Below are 18,420 nucleotides of genomic sequence, written 5' to 3'. Positions count from 1 at the left end.
ATTGCGCCGACAACCCGCTGCGTCTTTATCGTAGCCTACTCTAGTAGGCCTGCAAACAGCAGGGACGCAGAATATATGTTCATGATGGACTCGTACGTGTTGCCTTCAATGAATGCGGGTAGGTACAGTCGCACAAGCAGACAGTCCGCCATTCCCCCATATATTTAACTATAAACATCCTTTTCTGGTTCTGTGCAAGGAGGGATTTTTTTTTTTTGCAGAGTAGTATTTCCCTGTCTCAAGTTCAAGTGCAGGCTTTTATATATACCTTGCAGCCGGAATAGCATGTTCTGCGCGCAGGCGGATAGGTGTGCTGTGTGTGCAGGCATCAATGATATACGTGATAGGCGTTGTGCAAATTATTAAACCATATTCTGCAAAATATTGGGCATCCCCTCCATTTATAGAAAGGCATGTCAGAAAATGGCTTTGTTGTTAACTTGTTGTGATAGCAATTGTGTTCATTTAGGAATGTATTGTATCTTTAATAATGCACCAAATACGTAACAGATTTTCTTCACTGGTAATATATCAAGGCATACTTTTGAGTGCAGTAGGCTGAATCAGTTATTATTATCACCCCCTTCTCTCTCACAGTGTCTCTCGCTCATCTCTCTCACGCCCCCTCATTCACTCCTCTCTTGTCACCCAAGAAGCTGCTGCTTATTAGCCAAGAGCAGATCAAGGCCATCATGTCGACACCGGACCCTCCCATGGGAGGAACTCCGAGACCGGGTCCTTCACCCGGTCGGGGGCCCTCCCCTGGTGCCATGTTGGGCCCCAGCCCTGGCCCTTCTTCTACAGGGTCCTCTCACAGTATGATGGGTCCTAGCCCTGGGCCCCCATCGTCTGGAGGACACTCCCAGCCGGGACCCTCTGGATACAGCCAAGATAACATGCACCCGCTGCACAAAGTAAGGACATCCTCCCATGAATTACATTCCCTCTGAAGCCTTTAGTTTTCATATAGTGTTCTGTTGACACACCTGCACTATCATTCCTCCTATAACAGCTTGCTTTGGGGGATTCAGTAATTCAAATTACATCTTCCTATGAGAAATGCAGTAAATCCTGGAAGCATTATTATGCAAGCGCACGGCATCAAATTTGGTGTGACTTACAGGCGTTGACACTATAGGTTGGGTTGCTCACCTGCCCGTGGCAGGTAAATTAAACTTTCGGGCAGATGGAGTTTGCTTTCAGGTTACCCAACCGGACATGGCGGACAAGTGCTCGTTTGAGAGGGGACGCAACCATCTAAACCCAACACGAGATATCTGTCTAAACACCTGAACGTGGCCAGAGCGATTATCTTCTGGTCTGTGGAATGTAAAATAAGAGCACTGTTTACCTATAATGTGCCGTTTCCACTGTTGCTACACATAAAATAGCAAGTGTGAACCCATAGTCATATTCATAGCTATATAGGTATTTGGCATAAATTGTGGTATGACATTATTTATCGCACAGCCCTAGAAAGTAAAAAAAGTGTTAAATTGAAGAATGGTAATTCAAATTTGACCTATCGATTTATAATGGACGGTTTAATTTTCAGGTGGGCAAGGCTTGCGGGCATGCAAGTAGTCAACCCCTGGACTACCAAATGCAAATTTAGTTTTTTTGTTGTTGCACAGTATCTATGCATTCAGATTGCACTACACATCACATGTTTTCCTTTTCCCGTATAGCCCATGGAGAGCATGCATGAGAAGAGTATGAGTGAGGAGGGGCGGTTCAGCCAGATGAAAGGCCTGTCCATGAGGCAGGGTGCACATAGTGGGATGGGTCCCCCACCCAGCCCTCTTGATCAACACTCACAAGGTAGACGTTTGGTGGTTTGGTGGGTCACCTAAAACAAATTCCAGCATTGTGAAAGACTAAAACAAAATAATATATGTACAGTGAAGTGATGTCATGATGAACATATTGGCTGTGGCTTTGGTTGCTCATGGGGTGTGTGTGCCTCTACTGTTTTCACACCCTTGCACAATGTTCAGTAATAGACATAATAAAGGCTGTGCGCATGACACCATCGTAGCCAGAAGTTATGCAGGAACGCCTACGGAGTGGCAAAAAACTACTTTCTGGGCTTGACAGCCCATACATCCAAACAGAAAAGTCCTATCTGCTTGTATTAAACAAGTATTTGTTTCATAAAAAGCGACCATAGTCCATACTCCATAGACATGTTATGAGCTACTTTCTGTCAAGAACTTCCGTGCAGATGATTATTTTTCTAAGTGTGAGAGTTTGGAAGCACGCGTTTGCAATGACGCAACATCCTGCTGCCTCCTGCATTATGTGCAATATAGAAACGGGTGGTATACAGGTAACAGGAGCAAGTATTTTAGAATAAGCGCTTCCAAACTCCAGTGCTCCGTTGCTGCTCAGTCTAGACGAGTAGGCTGTGTCCCGGTGGAAAACTGATGCATGTTCATACTCTATATAAAATCCACAATGTTACTTTAACTCTGAGATAGTAGAAAAAAGCTTTTGCACGCCTAGAAATAAGGCGTACGAACAGGTGCGTAGGCCAGTGGACATCGATGATATGAAGAAGGTCCGGAGGGAAACGTAGCGTTAATAAAAGTAAAACTCAGCAGATACTCAGTGTGCAAGCGTATCTTTCTTCTTATCAACAAAATGGACCCACTGGTCTATTTGGTTAAACTTGTAAGAGTTACAAATGGATAAATGAACGCATTGATGATTTGACTGTGTATGGTCGAGGCAGGCTAGATTGTGAAGCCTTTAATGATTGATGAATGGTTCACTTCTTAGTGAATCCAAACATAATTAGATTCTAAACATAATATGTTTAGATTCACTAAGAACCATTCATACATATTATGTATCCTCGATGTCAAACCAACCATATCATTCTATGCTTACTCCAACCATGCAGAAAGAGTAGCTAAGACAGACTCGGTGTGTGTAGCAATGTCATTGTTTTATTATCATATTGTGACGTGTGTGAACATGTACATACAGTATGGTAAAGAATGCAGTGGCATTGCCACCATCAGTGTGTGGGCATATAAAGTCGGATTTGGTTTTAATCCAAGGATGATCTGTTAGTTGTCTGAGTGAGTGTCTGTATGGGTGGAGTTCACCTCTGTCTGTCTGTCTGTCTGTCTGTCTGTCTGTCTGTCTGACTCCAGGTTACCACTCTCCATTGGGTGGAGGTTCTGACCACTCCAGCCCTGTCCCATCAAATGGTCCGCCCTCTGGGCCCCTAATGCCATCTTCTTCCTCGTCCTCCTCATCCTCCTCTTCCTCTGGGGGGCCTGGCCCTGGCACGACGCCTCTCGATGGCTCCAGTGGAGACCCGCAGGCTCTGGGGGGTCCCGCCGTGAACCGACCCGGTCCTGCAGGCAGCGCTGGGCCCGGCCCCGGGCCCGGGCCCAGTCTTGGGTCTCAGGGCGGCGGTCCCAGCAGCCTTGTAACGAGCCTTGGATCCGGCGGCCCCGGAGGTCCCACCCCGTTCAACCAAAACCAGCTCCACCAGCTCAGGGCCCAGATCATGGCCTACAAGATGCTGGCCCGTGGGCAGCCCCTGCCGGACCACCTCCAGATGGCCGTCCAGGGCAAGAGGCCGATGCCTGGCATGCAGCAGCAGCCCATGCCCAACCTGGCTCTCGGAGCCGCGGGCGCAGTGGGAGGGCCAGCAGGACCAGGTCCGATGGGCCCGGGCTACAGCAGAACCCACGGTGAGGAGGACATTAAGCCAGAGTTATACCAACCTATAAGCTTGGCTATTTTAGGTGTGCGACACCCACCTACAACTAAAGTATATATCAGCCGTTGGAGGAATTAGACAGGGTGGAAGGGTTTCCTTCCCAGAGTATGATGTAAGAACAAAATGGCCATTGTGTAATGATGGTTCTGTTTCATATGTAGGGATGATGGGTCCCAACCTGCCTCCGCCTGGCCCAGCAGGAGTTCCAACAGGGATGCAGGGACAGAACCACAATGGACCACCAAAGTCCTGGCCTGAGGGTATGTGCTTTCCGTTTGCAAATATGTATTAGTCTGTATATAGCAGCCAGTACAAATTAATTTAAATACTTTGTCGGTTTCCGTTCTGTAGGTCCCATGATAAATGCCGCCACCCCGTCCAACACGCCCCAGAAGCTGATCCCCCCTCAGCCCACCGGGCGCCCCTCTCCCGCTCCCCCCTCGGGGCCCCCCGCAGCCTCCCCGGTGATACCTCTGCACACCCAGTCCCCCGGTCAGCCTGCGCAGCCCGTGCCCATGATGCCTCACCACGTCAAGCAGAACCGGATCACCCCCATTCAGAAACCGTGCGGTCTGGACCCGGTGGAGATCCTACAGGAGAGGGAGTACAGGTACTGAGACTGAGAAACACTGATCATTTGTTCGTCCATGTCAATCAATTGATCACGCATCATCCATGGCAATGAAAACTCTAATGTTTTCATTGTAAATGTATCCACATGAACCCTATTCTGGGCATGTAATTTGGCAATAATACTACAAGTTCTCTCAGCAAAGAGATTTGGCGTAGAGGGACAATAGGAGGGGGCGAAGTAGGGATCCCTGGGGCGCCCCGGTCAGTGAACTAGACACTCTAGGACAGGTGGTTAAAGCTAGCTCTCATACAAAGATGGGATGGTGTTTTAACATGGACATTCAAGTATAACTAGTCTGTGGCTGTCCCGTGGCTCTCTCAGGTTGCAGTCTCGTATCGGCCATCGTATTGCTGAACTGGAGAACCTGCCGGGGTCTCTGGCTGGTGACCTGCGCACTAAAGCTACAATCGAGCTCAAAGCCCTCCGACTGCTCAACTTCCAGAGACAGGTACTGTAAGGCACACCATTACACCGTTGTAAGCTTGTAGATCAGTTATTTTGCCCACGCGACATGGTCGTATGACACCAGCCGGCTTTGACAGCTCAGCTGTTGTTGATTGGTGAGACGGAGCCTCTGTAATAGAGCGCTGCTACTTTGAATCAACAGACTATTTAATGTCTCGGTCAAATGAACTCTTATATTTACAGGGAAAGTTGGAAACCGACAGGAATAGCAAAACATTATTTTTATTTTAATAGTTAATTGCTTTGTTTGGTTGGTAACTGTTGTATAATCGCAATATTACACAGGGTGTGCTTTACCTACATTATTGGCACTTCAGTGATGCTTGCGGAACTCACATCACATCACCACATTTAACTACATCAACTTTTAAGATTATTGTCACATCAAACGTTTACAGGTGTAAAGGAGTGGGTGAAATGATGTACGTGCGTGCATGTGCCTTCCTGCAGCTGCGCCAAGACGTGGTGGTGTGCATGCGCCGGGACACAGCTCTGGAGACCGCCTTGGATTCAAAGGCCTACAAGCGCAGTAAGCGCCAGTCCTTAAGAGAGGCCCGGATCACAGAGAAACTGGAGAAGCAGCAGAAGATTGAACAAGAGCGCAAACGCAGACAGAAACATCAGGTGAGCGAAATCGCTCGGAAAAATGTAAAGTACACAGGGACGAGAGACCATGAAGTGCTCTCCTCCTACTCTCCCCTCTATAGAGGGTATGCGCGCGACATCATCGTACCTGGAAGTTATGCGGGAACGCCCACTGAGTGGCAAAAAACTACTTTCTGGTCTTGACAGCCCATTCATCGAAACAGAAAAGTCCTGTCTGATTGCATTAAACAATGTTAAACTCACCAACATTGCAGCTGTACGAAAAGCTTGAATTATCCTCTTTCTATCTGCAAGTTTTTGTTTCATAAAAATCCACCATAGAAACGTTATGAGCTACTTTCTGTCAAGAAACATTTTGCTGCCTCCTGCATTATGTGACATTTAGAAACGGGTGGTACGCAGGACGGTTGAGTGATTTCCAACGAGCGCTTCCAAACTCCAACACTCCATGCTGCTCAATGTTTTGCCACTCAGTCTAGATGAGGGGGGCGTGTCCTAATGGGAAAAGCATGCCTGTTCATACTCTCTATTGCTCTCACTCTTTATTTCAGGAGTATCTCAACTTCATTCTTGCGCATGCCAAAGACTTCAAGGAGTACCACCGCTCCATCACAGGCAAGATTCAGAAACTGACCAAATCCGTGGCCACGTACCATGCCAACACAGAGCGTGAGCAGAAGAAGGAGAATGAACGCATTGAGAAGGAGAGGATGAGGAGACTCATGGTAAGGGAAAAACTTTAGCTTTAAGCTATTACACGCTGCGTAACTACTGTAGGTACAACCAATAAGACACCTGAGGGCAAGAAGCGAGCACTGGCCATATATGGAGCGTGTCTTGAGTGTACACTGTACAGGGTGCGATGAGGTCAGAACAGGTCAGCTCCATATATGGAGATCTAAGGGTGGCAGCGGGGCCATGCAGTGTCTTGAATGTACAGGGTTTGATGAGGGCCCAGGTAGGGCCGGGCCTTAATTTTTGCCAGGGTGACGGCAGACTGCTGGGAGAATGCTGTCGCTTTGGCATGGGATCAACTTTGACCAAGAGATGCACAATGAAAAACAGGTATGGACAAGGGTTCATGGCCATGGCCATTTATACATGTAATTTTGTCATCTGAAATGCTCAATTTTGGGGTGAAAAAGAACCACTGAATTGTACGTGGCTTTGTGTGTTCCCACTAGGCTGAGGATGAGGAGGGCTACCGTAAGCTGATCGACCAGAAGAAGGACAAGCGTCTGGCCTACCTGCTGCAGCAGACCGACGAGTACGTGGCCAACCTCACAGAGCTGGTCCGAGCGCACAAGGCCGTGCAGGCTCTCAAGGAGAAGAAGAAGAAGAAGAAGAAAAAGAAGAAGGTACGGGCGGGAGAGAGAATACTTTGTTGTGTGTGGGCTTTGTTTAAAGTGAGAGGTGTGGATTGCTTTTACAGTTATGTAGTGCCGAGTTGACCAATGCCAGGGGCCTTGGTCCGACCTTGACCACCACAATTTAAGGTTTAATTGGTGATTAATCGATTAAAACATCAGTAAAGTTTCCTTTTAAGAACATATTATGCAAACATACTTACATAAAAATATACTTTAAAAGTTATATTATTTGAAAAGAACATTTTTGAACAACAAGCAAACAAGTAAATATTATATACACATACAGTACAAATTTGAAAAGGTCGGATGCATAAATTGCTGATTTCTTCAAAAAATTGCCTACTCAGGAACGATGAAGTTGGGAATGTATGGCCCACCCGTTTATGCCAGTGGTCTTCAACCCTTTTCATATCAATGTCCATTATTCATTTGTCATTTGAGCCATGGATCACCATTTGATGAGATTTAGCCTCTCAGACCCCAAACTTTGAATATGGTGCTGTCATTGGATAAGATTTTGTCCACAATTCCATGCTGTATTGATGTTGGTACCACAGGAGAGACAACAGGCAAACATTGATCAAAATAACAATTTGTCTATGCTCTAATTGTGTAGACTTCTTGTAAATTATGTAATGCAGATAATTTAACTCTTGAGAGCGTAAAATGTTATGCTCTCAAGAGTTAAATATCTATCCAGGGTTCATTTGGTTACCAACTCTCCATCATTTAGCTGGGGACCACCTGGAACCCCCTCAAGGACCACTGGTTGTCTCCGGACCACTGGTTGAAAACCACTGACTACTGGTTTATGCAATAAAGTTGTACTTGTCAGAGTAGCCCACTAGGGCTGAAACCAACACACGCTGTATTGTTACTGTACGTCTTCCTGGGTCACCAATCAGTCACCTCGTCTGGTCAAATCAATATACTAAGAGAGTGTGTAACGGTAATACATGTTATGCCTTACATTATATTGCCTTACCACTGGCATACTGTTTAGTTATGTCTCCGTTTGCCAATTTAAGTTTTTTATTCTGACATTCTATGATGTGTTATCTGAATTGTGAATTAATTTGGGCTGCATTTTATGTATGAAAGGTGGTATACAATTACAGTTGCTATTATTAGTATTTTTGTGTCCAGCAGCTGGAGAATGTTGAGGGCCAGCCTCCTGCACTGGGGCCTGATGGAGAGGTGAGTAAATACCATAGTAGTCTAGTCATAGTACAACCTACAAACATCTCTGCCTGGGGACCATTTAGTCACACATTTAGTACACTCTGAGAGTACATTGGTCCTATATTGAAAAGAGGCTTGATTGTCTATTATGTTGCCTTCTTCTTTCAAATAAAGCACAGCCGTTTCATTGGGTTGCTGGTGAATTCTGAACAGCTTCAGTGTCCCAACTGACCACGAATGACTCTGTTTCCACTACTACTAGAATTAAGTAAGAGATACTGTACATTCATGCCGTGTCAAATGACACGGCATTTACTATAAATGTAATTGGTTACTTGTTGCATTTAAAGCCCTCTGGCTCAAACTGTTTGTAACTTAGCTTTGTCTCTTTCTGTCTACAAACTACATTCAAATAGTATCAAGATACATATATGTATATTTTCATGTCACCTCAATTTAAACTGGGGTGGGGTCAGCTGTTCTGTTAATTTTTGATTATTTATATAATGTGGAACTGTGACCACAGCAATTGAGTTACAATATGCTACAACAGCTAACTGTACTTTTTCATGATTATTCCTTTTGTTATTTTCCTAGATGTACTGTATATCATTATGTTTAATACTATTACTACGACTACTTAGCCTCACATAGCCAGACTTATCTTTGCAATGCAAATTGCCCTGAGGCTAACCACTACTACTACTACTACTACAAACACGTTCTTATTAATCATTTTGCTACAATGTCCAAGGAACAGTTTTATTTCAATCTTATCTCAACAAACACCTTGAACATTGAACAATTATACTGTACTAGGCTAGCCCTTGTTGTGAGATATTTGCCCTCCCCCTTGTGGCCGTGGGGGGTACTGCGTCCTGGGTGCGTTTTCACATTTTTTATTCACTAATAAATTAATTGTTAATTTATAATTTGTTAAATTGGAAAAAGGGCTTCGTTAAGACCTCCATATTATTATGGTCAATGCCTGTGTGCCATGATAAGTGTATATTGTCCAAAGATGGAGATGAAGGCATCAGCCAAGTGAGGCTATCTGCTCACTTGGCTGATGATAACAATCTGACTCGAGCTCAGCCTAAGAGTATATTAATCACATAGTCTTCTTTGACCATAGCCTTGTGTTGTGTCCTTCCAGCCTCTGGATGAGAGCAGCCAGATGAGTGACCTTCCGGTGAAGGTCATCCACGTGGACAGTGGTAACATTCTGTCAGGACTGGACGCTCCCAAAGCTGGACAGCTGGACACCTGGCTGGAGATGAACCCTGGGTGAGACACATTGTCACATGGTCTTAAATAATGTTTTCATTTAACCACTTTCAATCTACCAGTGAGACGCGCAAACGCGGGAAGCGAACGCAGCTCGTACATATTTGCGTTTTTTTAAGATTTATTTTTAAGTTATTATTTTTTTAAGTTAAGTTATTTTTAATTTAAGTTTTTAACTTAGCCATAACCATATAAGTAGTCCCCAAAGCAGCTATACGTCCAAATATGGAGTGTGTTGCATCAAGCTCCATATATGGGCACAAAGGGGGGGACACACGGACAGACACACACACACACACACACAGACAGACATGATCTGCTAGGTCTCATAGTAAGTGTTTTGGGGCGTGTCGTTATCGGAGGATGTTTTGCAAAGATCTGAGAATTTTCCAAAATTAGTGAAATAGCCGATCTACTAGAAAAGTAGGCTTAAATTTGGGTCATGACCGAAAGCCAAGCTCGCAGATACAAGCGGACAAGGGTGGCTGGCATCAGTGAGAAGCTCAGTCATCTGTGAGAGACTCGGAGTAGAGCTGCTGTCCCTTTATGTAGAGCCAGTTGAGGTGGCTTCAGGCACAGAGTAAGTAGGATGCCTCCTTGGCAGCTCCCTGTGGAGGTTTTTCAGCCACAGGGCAGACCGAGGACCAGGTGGGGGGGATTATATATCCAAGTCCACACCGGCCTCAAAACGCCTCAGGAATCACCCAGTTCTGACTGGGTGGTGTAGCCAGGGAAAGGGAAGTCTGGTCTGGTATTCTTTGCTGGAACTGCTACCTCCCGATAACCGGACAAAGATGGATATTGTTTAATGTATGTTTTTTGGGGTATGTTTTTTTCCTGTCCTCACAAATAGAACGATACAATTCAGGCTGAAAATTGCTGAAGACGGCCCTTAACACTTTTGTTTATGTACACATACACTATCCCTTCGTGTGTGTGTGTGTGTGTGTGTGTGTGTGTGTGTGTGTGTGTGTGTGTGTGTGTGTGTGTGTGTGTGTGTGTGTGTGTAGCTATGAGGTGGCTCCTCGTTCAGACAGTGAAGACAGTGAGGAGGAGGAAGAGGTGAGTTGTGTTTTTGTTGTTTGTCTCAAGCACCTTTGCATCTCAATCTCCCATTCCCTGCTCCATCGCCTGCTTTCAGTTGTCTGCTGGTGTCACACAAGCTGTGTGGACGTTTAAGACAATTAGGAACCAAATGGACCCTTACGGTTCTGTATTTCTGCGATGGACCCTAACGACCTTAAAGGGGTCCATTTGTTTCCATTTGTACACTCTCAGAGTTCAATTTACTTTGATTTTACAATATCTATTGGGGTCCCAGAGATAGAAATGCCATTAAATAGGGGGCCGTAACCTAATTCAGGTCAAACCGTGGGCCCTAGAGCCATAAACATCTTCTCTTATGGGGGGGTCCTTGGCATATATTTTCTAATGGGGGGTCCGGAGGCTAATGAGTATCATTTTGGGGGTCCTTGACATGAAAAGGTTTGGGAAACACTGCCTTAAGAGTCTACATCTAACAAGGGTCAGTGAGTGATGATTTAGTTGAGACGCATGCGTGGAGAACATGATAACACCAGGCAGTATTACACGACACATTCTGAAGTTTAATAGATATATATACTGTATACACAGTATTGGACACTTAACAGTTGACACATGACGTGCCTATAGCAGGTATAAAAACAAGGATAAGAAGAACAGAATGAACAGGAACAGAACATGCATCTCATATATGAGATACGATACGACAATATTATCATTGTCGTATCATTGTGCACAGACTTCAGCGGCTCTGATACAGTATAGTTGATGGTCATTGTATCCTGGATATCAATATGCTTACGTATCTGAGTGTTTCGCCACTGGGTCAAGCAGATAAGGTCATAATTCACGACAGTTGTGAGCTTGTATAGAGTTCAGTGCGCGACTTAACGTGCAAACCGAGTATAAATCGGGCATAAGATGTACGTTTTGACTGACACGCTGACGCTCCCGTCACCTGCAAGGAGGAAGAGGAGGAGCCTCCGCTGCTGCCGCCAATAATGGCTCCAGTGGACGAGACGAAGAAGATCCCAGACCCCGACAGCGAGGAGGCGTCCGACGTGACCGAGGTGGATGTACGCCACATCATAGAGTGAGTCCTCACGCCACTAGCATCGTTGTGTCAATTATAAAGCACATTGAATACTATTATACCTTTGTTGTGATCCTAAAGACTGATTTATTCTTAGTTGTGTGTCAATCACGAAGGCTAATTTGACCTTTGGGATACGCAAATAAGTCTGTGTGTCAAAATAGACGTAGTTACTGCACTCATGTAGGGCAAAGTAGGCTGGGCATGCAGTCATCATGTGCTGAAGGGAAAGATGACGCATTACACACATTATTTGAGAGATGTCGTGGTGTGATCGGTCCACAGGCACGCTAAGCAGGATGTGGACGATGAGTACGGCAGCGCGGCATTCGCCTCCACCCTCCAGTCGTACTACTCGGTGGCCCACGCCGTCACAGAGAGGGTGGACAAGCAGTCCAGCCTGCTGATCAACGGTCAACTCAAACAGTACCAGGTACTGTCTCTGTGTCACTGACTGGCTAGGAGAGCAAAGACATACAGGGGATTATTAATATTATTCCCGTGTGTGTGTGTTGTATTTGTGGTCCAAATAAATGGCAAATCAATCATTTGATGTCAAAGAGCACATACCGTGTACACACAAATGGATAAATTAACACTGAGTGAGAATCGTACATTGTGTTCCTCATTTCATATTACTGCATGATCTCTGTCTTGCATGGGCCTGCATCATAGGTGTGCAGGTTATGTTGTCATGGTTAGACACGGGCTTGAACTGAACGGTGTCTGTCTGTCTGTCTGTCTGTCTGTCTGTCTGTCTGTCTGTCTGTCTGTCTGTCTGTCTGTCTGTCTGTCTGTCTGTCTGTCTGTCTGTCTGTCTGTCTGTGTCTGTGTCTGTGTCTGTGTCTGTGTCTGTGTCTGTGTCTCTCTCTCTCTCTCTCTCTCTCTCTCTCTCTCTCTCTCTCTCTCTCTCTCTCTCTCTCTCTCTCTCTCTCTCTCTCTCTCTCTCTCTCTCTCTCTCTGTTGTGTGTGTGCGTGTCAGGTTAAAGGTCTAGAGTGGCTGGTGTCGCTGTACAACAACAACTTGAACGGGATCCTGGCCGATGAGATGGGTCTGGGAAAGACCATCCAGACCATCGCCCTCATCACGTACCTCATGGAGATGAAACGCCTCAACGGACCCTACCTCATCATCGTACCACTCTCGTGAGCTAAAACCTCATTTGTCAGCCGAGGAAGTCAGCCGGAGTGTGGTGGGAGACATTTTTTATTGCAGTTTGATCTCCTGTTTTTCGAGACTTTCTAGGCATATTTTCTATATAAACACATCAGGTACCACACACAGGCACAGATACACAACATACTCAGACATGCATGAATAGCAAACCAACTTGGTTGTGCTTCCTGAATCAGCAATTTTAGTCAGAAGAAATAGCGAATGACGGATTTGTTTTTTCTTTGATTGACAGAACTCTCTCCAACTGGGTGTATGAATTTGACAAATGGGCGCCAACTGTTGTGAAAGTCTCCTACAAAGTGAGTGTTTGACCCAAATATGCCAACGTTTTAATTTACTTACTTGTATTATCCAGTGAGAATACCAGAGAACTACTGCAGAACCTGGAAGAGTATGTACAGTGGAATTGCACAAATGCAGTATTCACTTTTCTCAATGACTAATTATCTAATCTAATGACTTACTGGTTACCCACTTAACCACGTTTATACATTTTTTAAGAGAGAGAAATGTTGGAAACGTTTGAAAGTGTTTCTTTGAAAGAAGGGGGGCGGGGGGGTGGCTCAGGGGTAGAGTGGCTTGATGGTAAGTGCAAGGTTGCCTGTTCGAACCCGGGCTCCCCCAGAGTTAGTGTCAAAGTGTCCTTGTAGATCATCTTGTAGATCTGCTGTTTTCTGCGAAGATATTTAATGTAGAGCAAAAACGTGAAAGTCATTGGTATATAGAGAGCCCTGGGGGATTCGCCATGTTGAGTTGTGGTGGACAAAATTCAATTTTTGCCACGGACATACAAAATGAGCGGACAATAATATTACTAGAAACAGACGAAGAGATAGTCTGCCCTGAGTGACCATAACAGGTCTGTAACTATGAGAGTGTACAAAAGCTCCAGTTTGCATGTTCTCCCCGTGTCCCCTAGGGTAGGTATAGGTACCCTCACACAAAACATGTAGTAATCCTGGTCTCTAAACATCCTCCCCCTGGCCAGCCGGGGCGCCTGATGGAGGGGAAAGGAACTGGTTGGAATAACGTGTTCCTTCCACACGCTACGTCCAACCAGGGAAACTCCCCCCTGTCAGGTGTAAAGGAGCAACTCAGGCATGAAGGAAGCATGAGTTCAAGTCTGTTGCTCTCTCCATGTCCCCCATATACAGTATGGGGACTAGGTTGGCGGAGGGTGTGTAGAGCCCAGGATCACATTAGATAATTGAGGGGTGAAAAATGGGTTACAAAATCGTGGGATAAAAATTATGAGAAAAATAAAAGTTAAATTTGTACATTCAGAGTTATGGGGACATTGGGGGTCCTTGCAAATAAAACGTACTAGTGGACTCATAATGTGCCATAGTAAATCAGTGTCATAGTATATTCTGAAGAAAACCTGTAGACTTGACATACAGTAATTAGTATTTTGATCAAAATAAGAACATTATAGTGGTATGTCAAAGTCGTACGATTTGTCACACACGTTACCGCATGGAAATTCGTTCTCCGCATTTGACCCGTCTCTTCGAGCGGTCAGCCGCAGCCAAGGAGCGCTGAGCTGCAGCCAAGGAGCGCTGAGCTGCAACTGAGAATCAAAAATTTGTCACGGACAAGAACAAGTCTTTACCACAGACACATTTTTCATATAAATGAGCCCTGGACTCTGGTCAACCATGTAGGGTTTAAGTGGTTAAATGTGTATTATCTCTCTCCTCAGGGTTCCCCTCAAGCCAGACGAGCCTTCGTCCCTCAGCTGCGTAGCGGCAAGTTCAACGTTCTGCTCACCACCTACGAGTACATCATCAAGGACAAGCAAATACTGGCCAAGGTGCAAGCGTACAGCTAGGCACCTTCACACACATACTGTACAGTACACGCACGCACATGCACGCACACACACACACACACACACACACACACACACACACACACACACACACACACACCGCTCTCCCTAATTGCTCCTTTTCTCTCACACACACACATACTCAAGTTTACATTTTGTATTTCGGACTTTTACTTGTAACGGAGTAGTTCTATATTGCAGTATTGATCTTTTTTTTGTTATCAAATGTTTTTTATTTAAGACAAAAAAATCACAATAAAACATGTTAACATCATGAATGAAATAAAATAAAGAAAACAAAACATATAAAAATAACACATAACAGCAAAAGAAAGGAACACCAAAACAAATCTTTGAATACCGGTATATATTCTTTCAGCACAAACATTTTCAACTCAAATCTTTGCTTCCTGGAAAAACATATGTTCAGATGGGGGTCCGCGGGCCAATTACATATAATTCTGGGGGTCCTTGACAGGAAATAGTTTGAGAACCACTGATATGGAAACAGAAAACTGTGATTTAGAAGACATTTTGTGGAATCGAGCTCAGGCCTAAATGGGTTTGAAGTAAAAACTTTTAGTACTTTTTTCCACCACTGACTGTCCCCCCTTCCTTCCACCCCAACCCGTCCAGATCCGCTGGAAGTACATGATTGTGGACGAGGGCCACCGTATGAAGAACCACCACTGTAAGCTGACCCAGATCCTCAACACCCACTACCTGGCCCCGCGCAGGGTGCTGCTGACAGGCACCCCTCTGCAGAACAAACTGCCCGAGCTGTGGGCGCTGCTCAACTTCCTCCTGCCCACCATCTTCAAGAGCTGCATCACCTTCGAACAGTGGTTCAACGCCCCTTTTGCCATGACCGGAGAGAAGGTATGTACTGTATAGCATGGTATCACCAGTTGGTTTGGAAACCTAACTGTAAAGTACAAATCTGAGATCTGAGATCTTAATATTAGCCAAAATGGCAGGGAAGATCATGGGTATGTCTACACCTCCGATCACCCCGCCCAGGTCATCTTTGAGCAGGCCACCATTGGACAGGTTAAGAAAATTGCGTCTGACCCCTCCCATGTATTATACCCTGAGTATCGGCTAATGCCATCAGGTAGGAGGTACGAGGTTCATGCGTGCAAATATAATAGGTACAAGCATTCCTTTGTCCCTCTGTCAATCACACTCCTTAACAGAGTCCTTGCAGAGAGCAGACAGGGTAGGGGTCGAAGGTTATGAGGTGATGATGTTCTTCCCCTGTTTTGCACTAGGTATGTTGGTGTGTGGTATTTAAATGTTGTACGGTCACTGTGTACCTGTATTGTATTGTATTGTATTGTATTGTATTGTATTGTATTGTATTGTATTGTATTGTATTGTATTGTATTGTATTGTATTGTATTGTATTGTATTGTATTGTATTGTATTGTATTGTATTGTATTGTATGCTGCAACAGATTTTATTTGAACATTCATTAAGTTGTCACTGGCCTTGCTGAAAAATGAAAACAATCAGATTCAGTGTTGAATGGTAAATGGAGGGGGAGGAAACCCTGGTCAATGAAGTGTATATATATAGTTTTATACACATACTAACTCAACCTCCATCCAGGTGGACCTGAATGAAGAAGAGACCATTCTGATTATCCGCCGTCTTCACAAAGTCCTGCGGCCCTTCCTGCTGCGCAGGCTGAAGAAGGAGGTGGAGGCTCAGCTTCCAGAGAAGGTTTGACTCACAAACACCTGATGACAGTTTTTTTATTTTATTTTATTGATTGATTGAAGACAGGCTGCACAATACAGTACAATACAAGGTCTGCTAAAAGGATGAAACCAAGAAAAGCCTTTCGGCTTGGTGTCCTCACGTACTCAATTCATTGAAAACATTTAAACGAACTGTGAACAAAAGGAAAGGAATATGTACAGTAACCTCGGGGAGGTGGGTTAGTCATAATGAAACATCTCTGAAGGTGGACAAAGTGTTTCTACTGCCGGTATTTATGCTTTATACCCAGAGAATCAGAAAAGAGAAAGAATATGTTCGTTCAGGCATTTACTCTTTTAGTCCTGCTTTCATTTTCTCTCTCTCTTTCTCTCAGGTGGAGTACGTGATCAAGTGTGACATGTCCTCTCTTCAGAGGGTTCTCTACAGACACATGCAGGCCAAGGGAGTCCTGCTGACAGACGGATCGGAGAAAGACAAGAAGGTGAGGACATGGAAACATATGTACTAGTTACATTGTAAACGACATGCTCTAGCATGCTGTAGATTAAAATATAATTTTATTCATTCAAATTACTTCCGGATTGAAGCTTTTAGTGTCTTTCGTTCTTTGCTTGCCCAAAACGCATTTATTCACCACTTACTATCTAAAACCTTTGGACATTTTTCAAAAGATGTTCAAGAATAGCTGTTCTACAACCACACAATGCATTGTGAACTTGTGGATCTGCTGCCTATAATGACACGCACAAATTAGGTCTCTGGACTTCCCATAGCATAAAGTTACGTATTATAATAGGATGTAATTCAACCAGATACATACTACAGTATCACTATGCATGGTGTGACATCATCATCATGCGTGCGTGCGTGTGTTTTTGTTTGTGATGCTATGCGATGCAATACGATACAAATGCAACACAATATGTTATGCCGTGCATGTTTTGTGTTTCAGGGTAAAGGCGGCACCAAGACTCTGATGAATACCATTATGCAACTGAGGAAGATCTGCAACCACCCTTACATGTTCCAACAAATAGAGGTATCCTGCAGCCTGTAAGACAGTTTATCTACAAACTCACAACTTGTAGATCTGCTGTTTTTGGCACACAGCTGAGTATAAATCAGGCATTTCAGTGCCATCACGGCCCAACAAAATACATTTTTGTCGACTAAATCTTACTAGTCAACTAAAACTAGATTCAAACTAAAAAATTAAAATAAGTAGGGGTGTAACGATACTTAACAGCGATGTGATACGTCTCACAAACACTTCAGAACCGTAGTTTTGAGTGACTGCATGTGTCAGTCATAATTCTTGCTAAACAATTTCATAGGCTATAGTTCAAGGCACCCGGGGGGGTTACAGGCACACCGTTGCTCCAATCTGGGCACTACAACAGTATTTAACACTTCAAATGGCCATAGCTTAGTGACCATTGCTCTTATCTGCACAATATACTATAGGGCTGGATTTGAGAATTTACTGTAGTTGTGAAAATAGGTTTAAGTTCGATGCTGATGAAAATATTTATTTGACAATAACATTTCAAAGCTACTGAACAATTTGTGATTTTTTTCTTATTTTTTTCTTTCAGGAATCCTTTTCTGAGCATTTGGGTTTTACTGGTGGGATAGTCAGTGGGTAAGAACACATTTGACTTGTATTCCTCGTCCTTTAGGACATATCACTCACTCACACACACACAAACACACACACACACACACACACACACACACACACACACACACACACACACACACACACACACACACACACACACACACAGTATCCATAACCCCCTCGTATATACTGTAACTCCTCCCGTTAGCCCTGACCTGTATCGAGCGTCTGGGAAGTTCGAGGTGTTGGACCGCATCCTGCCCAAGTTGAACGCCACCAACCACAGGGTGCTGCTCTTCTGTCAGATGACCACTCTGATGACCATCATGGAGGACTACTTCGCCTACCGTAGCTTCAAGTACCTGCGCCTCGACGGTGAGACCGTTTGTGCGGTCTCGTTTCGTCAACAAATAAAAACTCTGGGGGCACGGTGGCATATGTAAGTCAGCTAGAAGGTCCTGGGTTCGATTCCCGCTGGGGACGCTGTGAGCGATGGGGGCGTGTTCTGTGCTTCATCAGTGCCCATACCCGAGGTGGGGTTGGCGAAAGGGCCTTTCTGTGTGGAGTTTGCATGTCCACTAGGGTACTGTAGGTACCCTCACAAAAAACATGCAGTAATCCTGGTCTCTAAACTACCTCCCCCTG

At 44.7% G+C, this 18,420-nt stretch overlaps 1 protein-coding gene across 10 annotated transcripts in view; it reads left to right on the top strand.

Annotated features, from left to right (window-relative positions):
• Positions 1-692: 692 nt before the first annotated feature.
• Positions 693-18,420, top strand: part of smarca4b (SWI/SNF related BAF chromatin remodeling complex subunit ATPase 4b) — a gene marked incomplete at its 5' end in the record, with an annotated part of 28,275 nt that continues 10,547 nt past the window's right edge. For 6 of the 10 annotated variants that reach the window (XM_080759191.1, XM_080759192.1, XM_080759190.1 and 3 more), the window contains 23 exons: positions 693-914; positions 1,689-1,821; positions 3,162-3,710; positions 3,901-3,999; positions 4,091-4,349; positions 4,695-4,821; positions 5,289-5,462; positions 5,996-6,169; positions 6,629-6,802; positions 7,961-8,011; positions 9,153-9,283; positions 10,294-10,345; positions 11,293-11,420; positions 11,706-11,853; positions 12,403-12,566; positions 12,830-12,896; positions 14,300-14,410; positions 15,065-15,307; positions 16,041-16,154; positions 16,528-16,635; positions 17,107-17,193; positions 17,750-17,796; positions 17,984-18,150. In XM_080759191.1, the coding sequence (XP_080615317.1) occupies positions 693-914; positions 1,689-1,821; positions 3,162-3,710; positions 3,901-3,999; positions 4,091-4,349; positions 4,695-4,821; positions 5,289-5,462; positions 5,996-6,169; positions 6,629-6,802; positions 7,961-8,011; positions 9,153-9,283; positions 10,294-10,345; positions 11,293-11,420; positions 11,706-11,853; positions 12,403-12,566; positions 12,830-12,896; positions 14,300-14,410; positions 15,065-15,307; positions 16,041-16,154; positions 16,528-16,635; positions 17,107-17,193; positions 17,750-17,796; positions 17,984-18,150 (3,529 nt within the window). Of the gene's footprint in view, positions 915-1,072; positions 1,319-1,688; positions 1,822-3,161; positions 3,711-3,900; positions 4,000-4,090; positions 4,350-4,694; positions 4,822-5,288; positions 5,463-5,995; positions 6,170-6,628; positions 6,803-7,960; positions 8,012-9,152; positions 9,284-10,293; positions 10,346-11,292; positions 11,421-11,705; positions 11,854-12,402; positions 12,567-12,829; positions 12,897-14,299; positions 14,411-15,064; positions 15,308-16,040; positions 16,155-16,527; positions 16,636-17,106; positions 17,194-17,749; positions 17,797-17,983; positions 18,151-18,420 lie in introns of those variants that run through there. The other 4 variants (XM_080759187.1, XM_080759195.1, XM_080759188.1 and 1 more) reach the window with 2 other exon arrangements.

Source organism: Protomyctophum bolini (genome assembly GCF_963924005.1).
Source record: "Protomyctophum bolini genome assembly, chromosome: 3".
Taxonomy (NCBI): domain Eukaryota; kingdom Metazoa; phylum Chordata; class Actinopteri; order Myctophiformes; family Myctophidae; genus Protomyctophum; species Protomyctophum bolini.
Note: the sequence above shows the minus strand (reverse complement) of the source record. Positions and strands in the feature narration are given on the sequence as shown.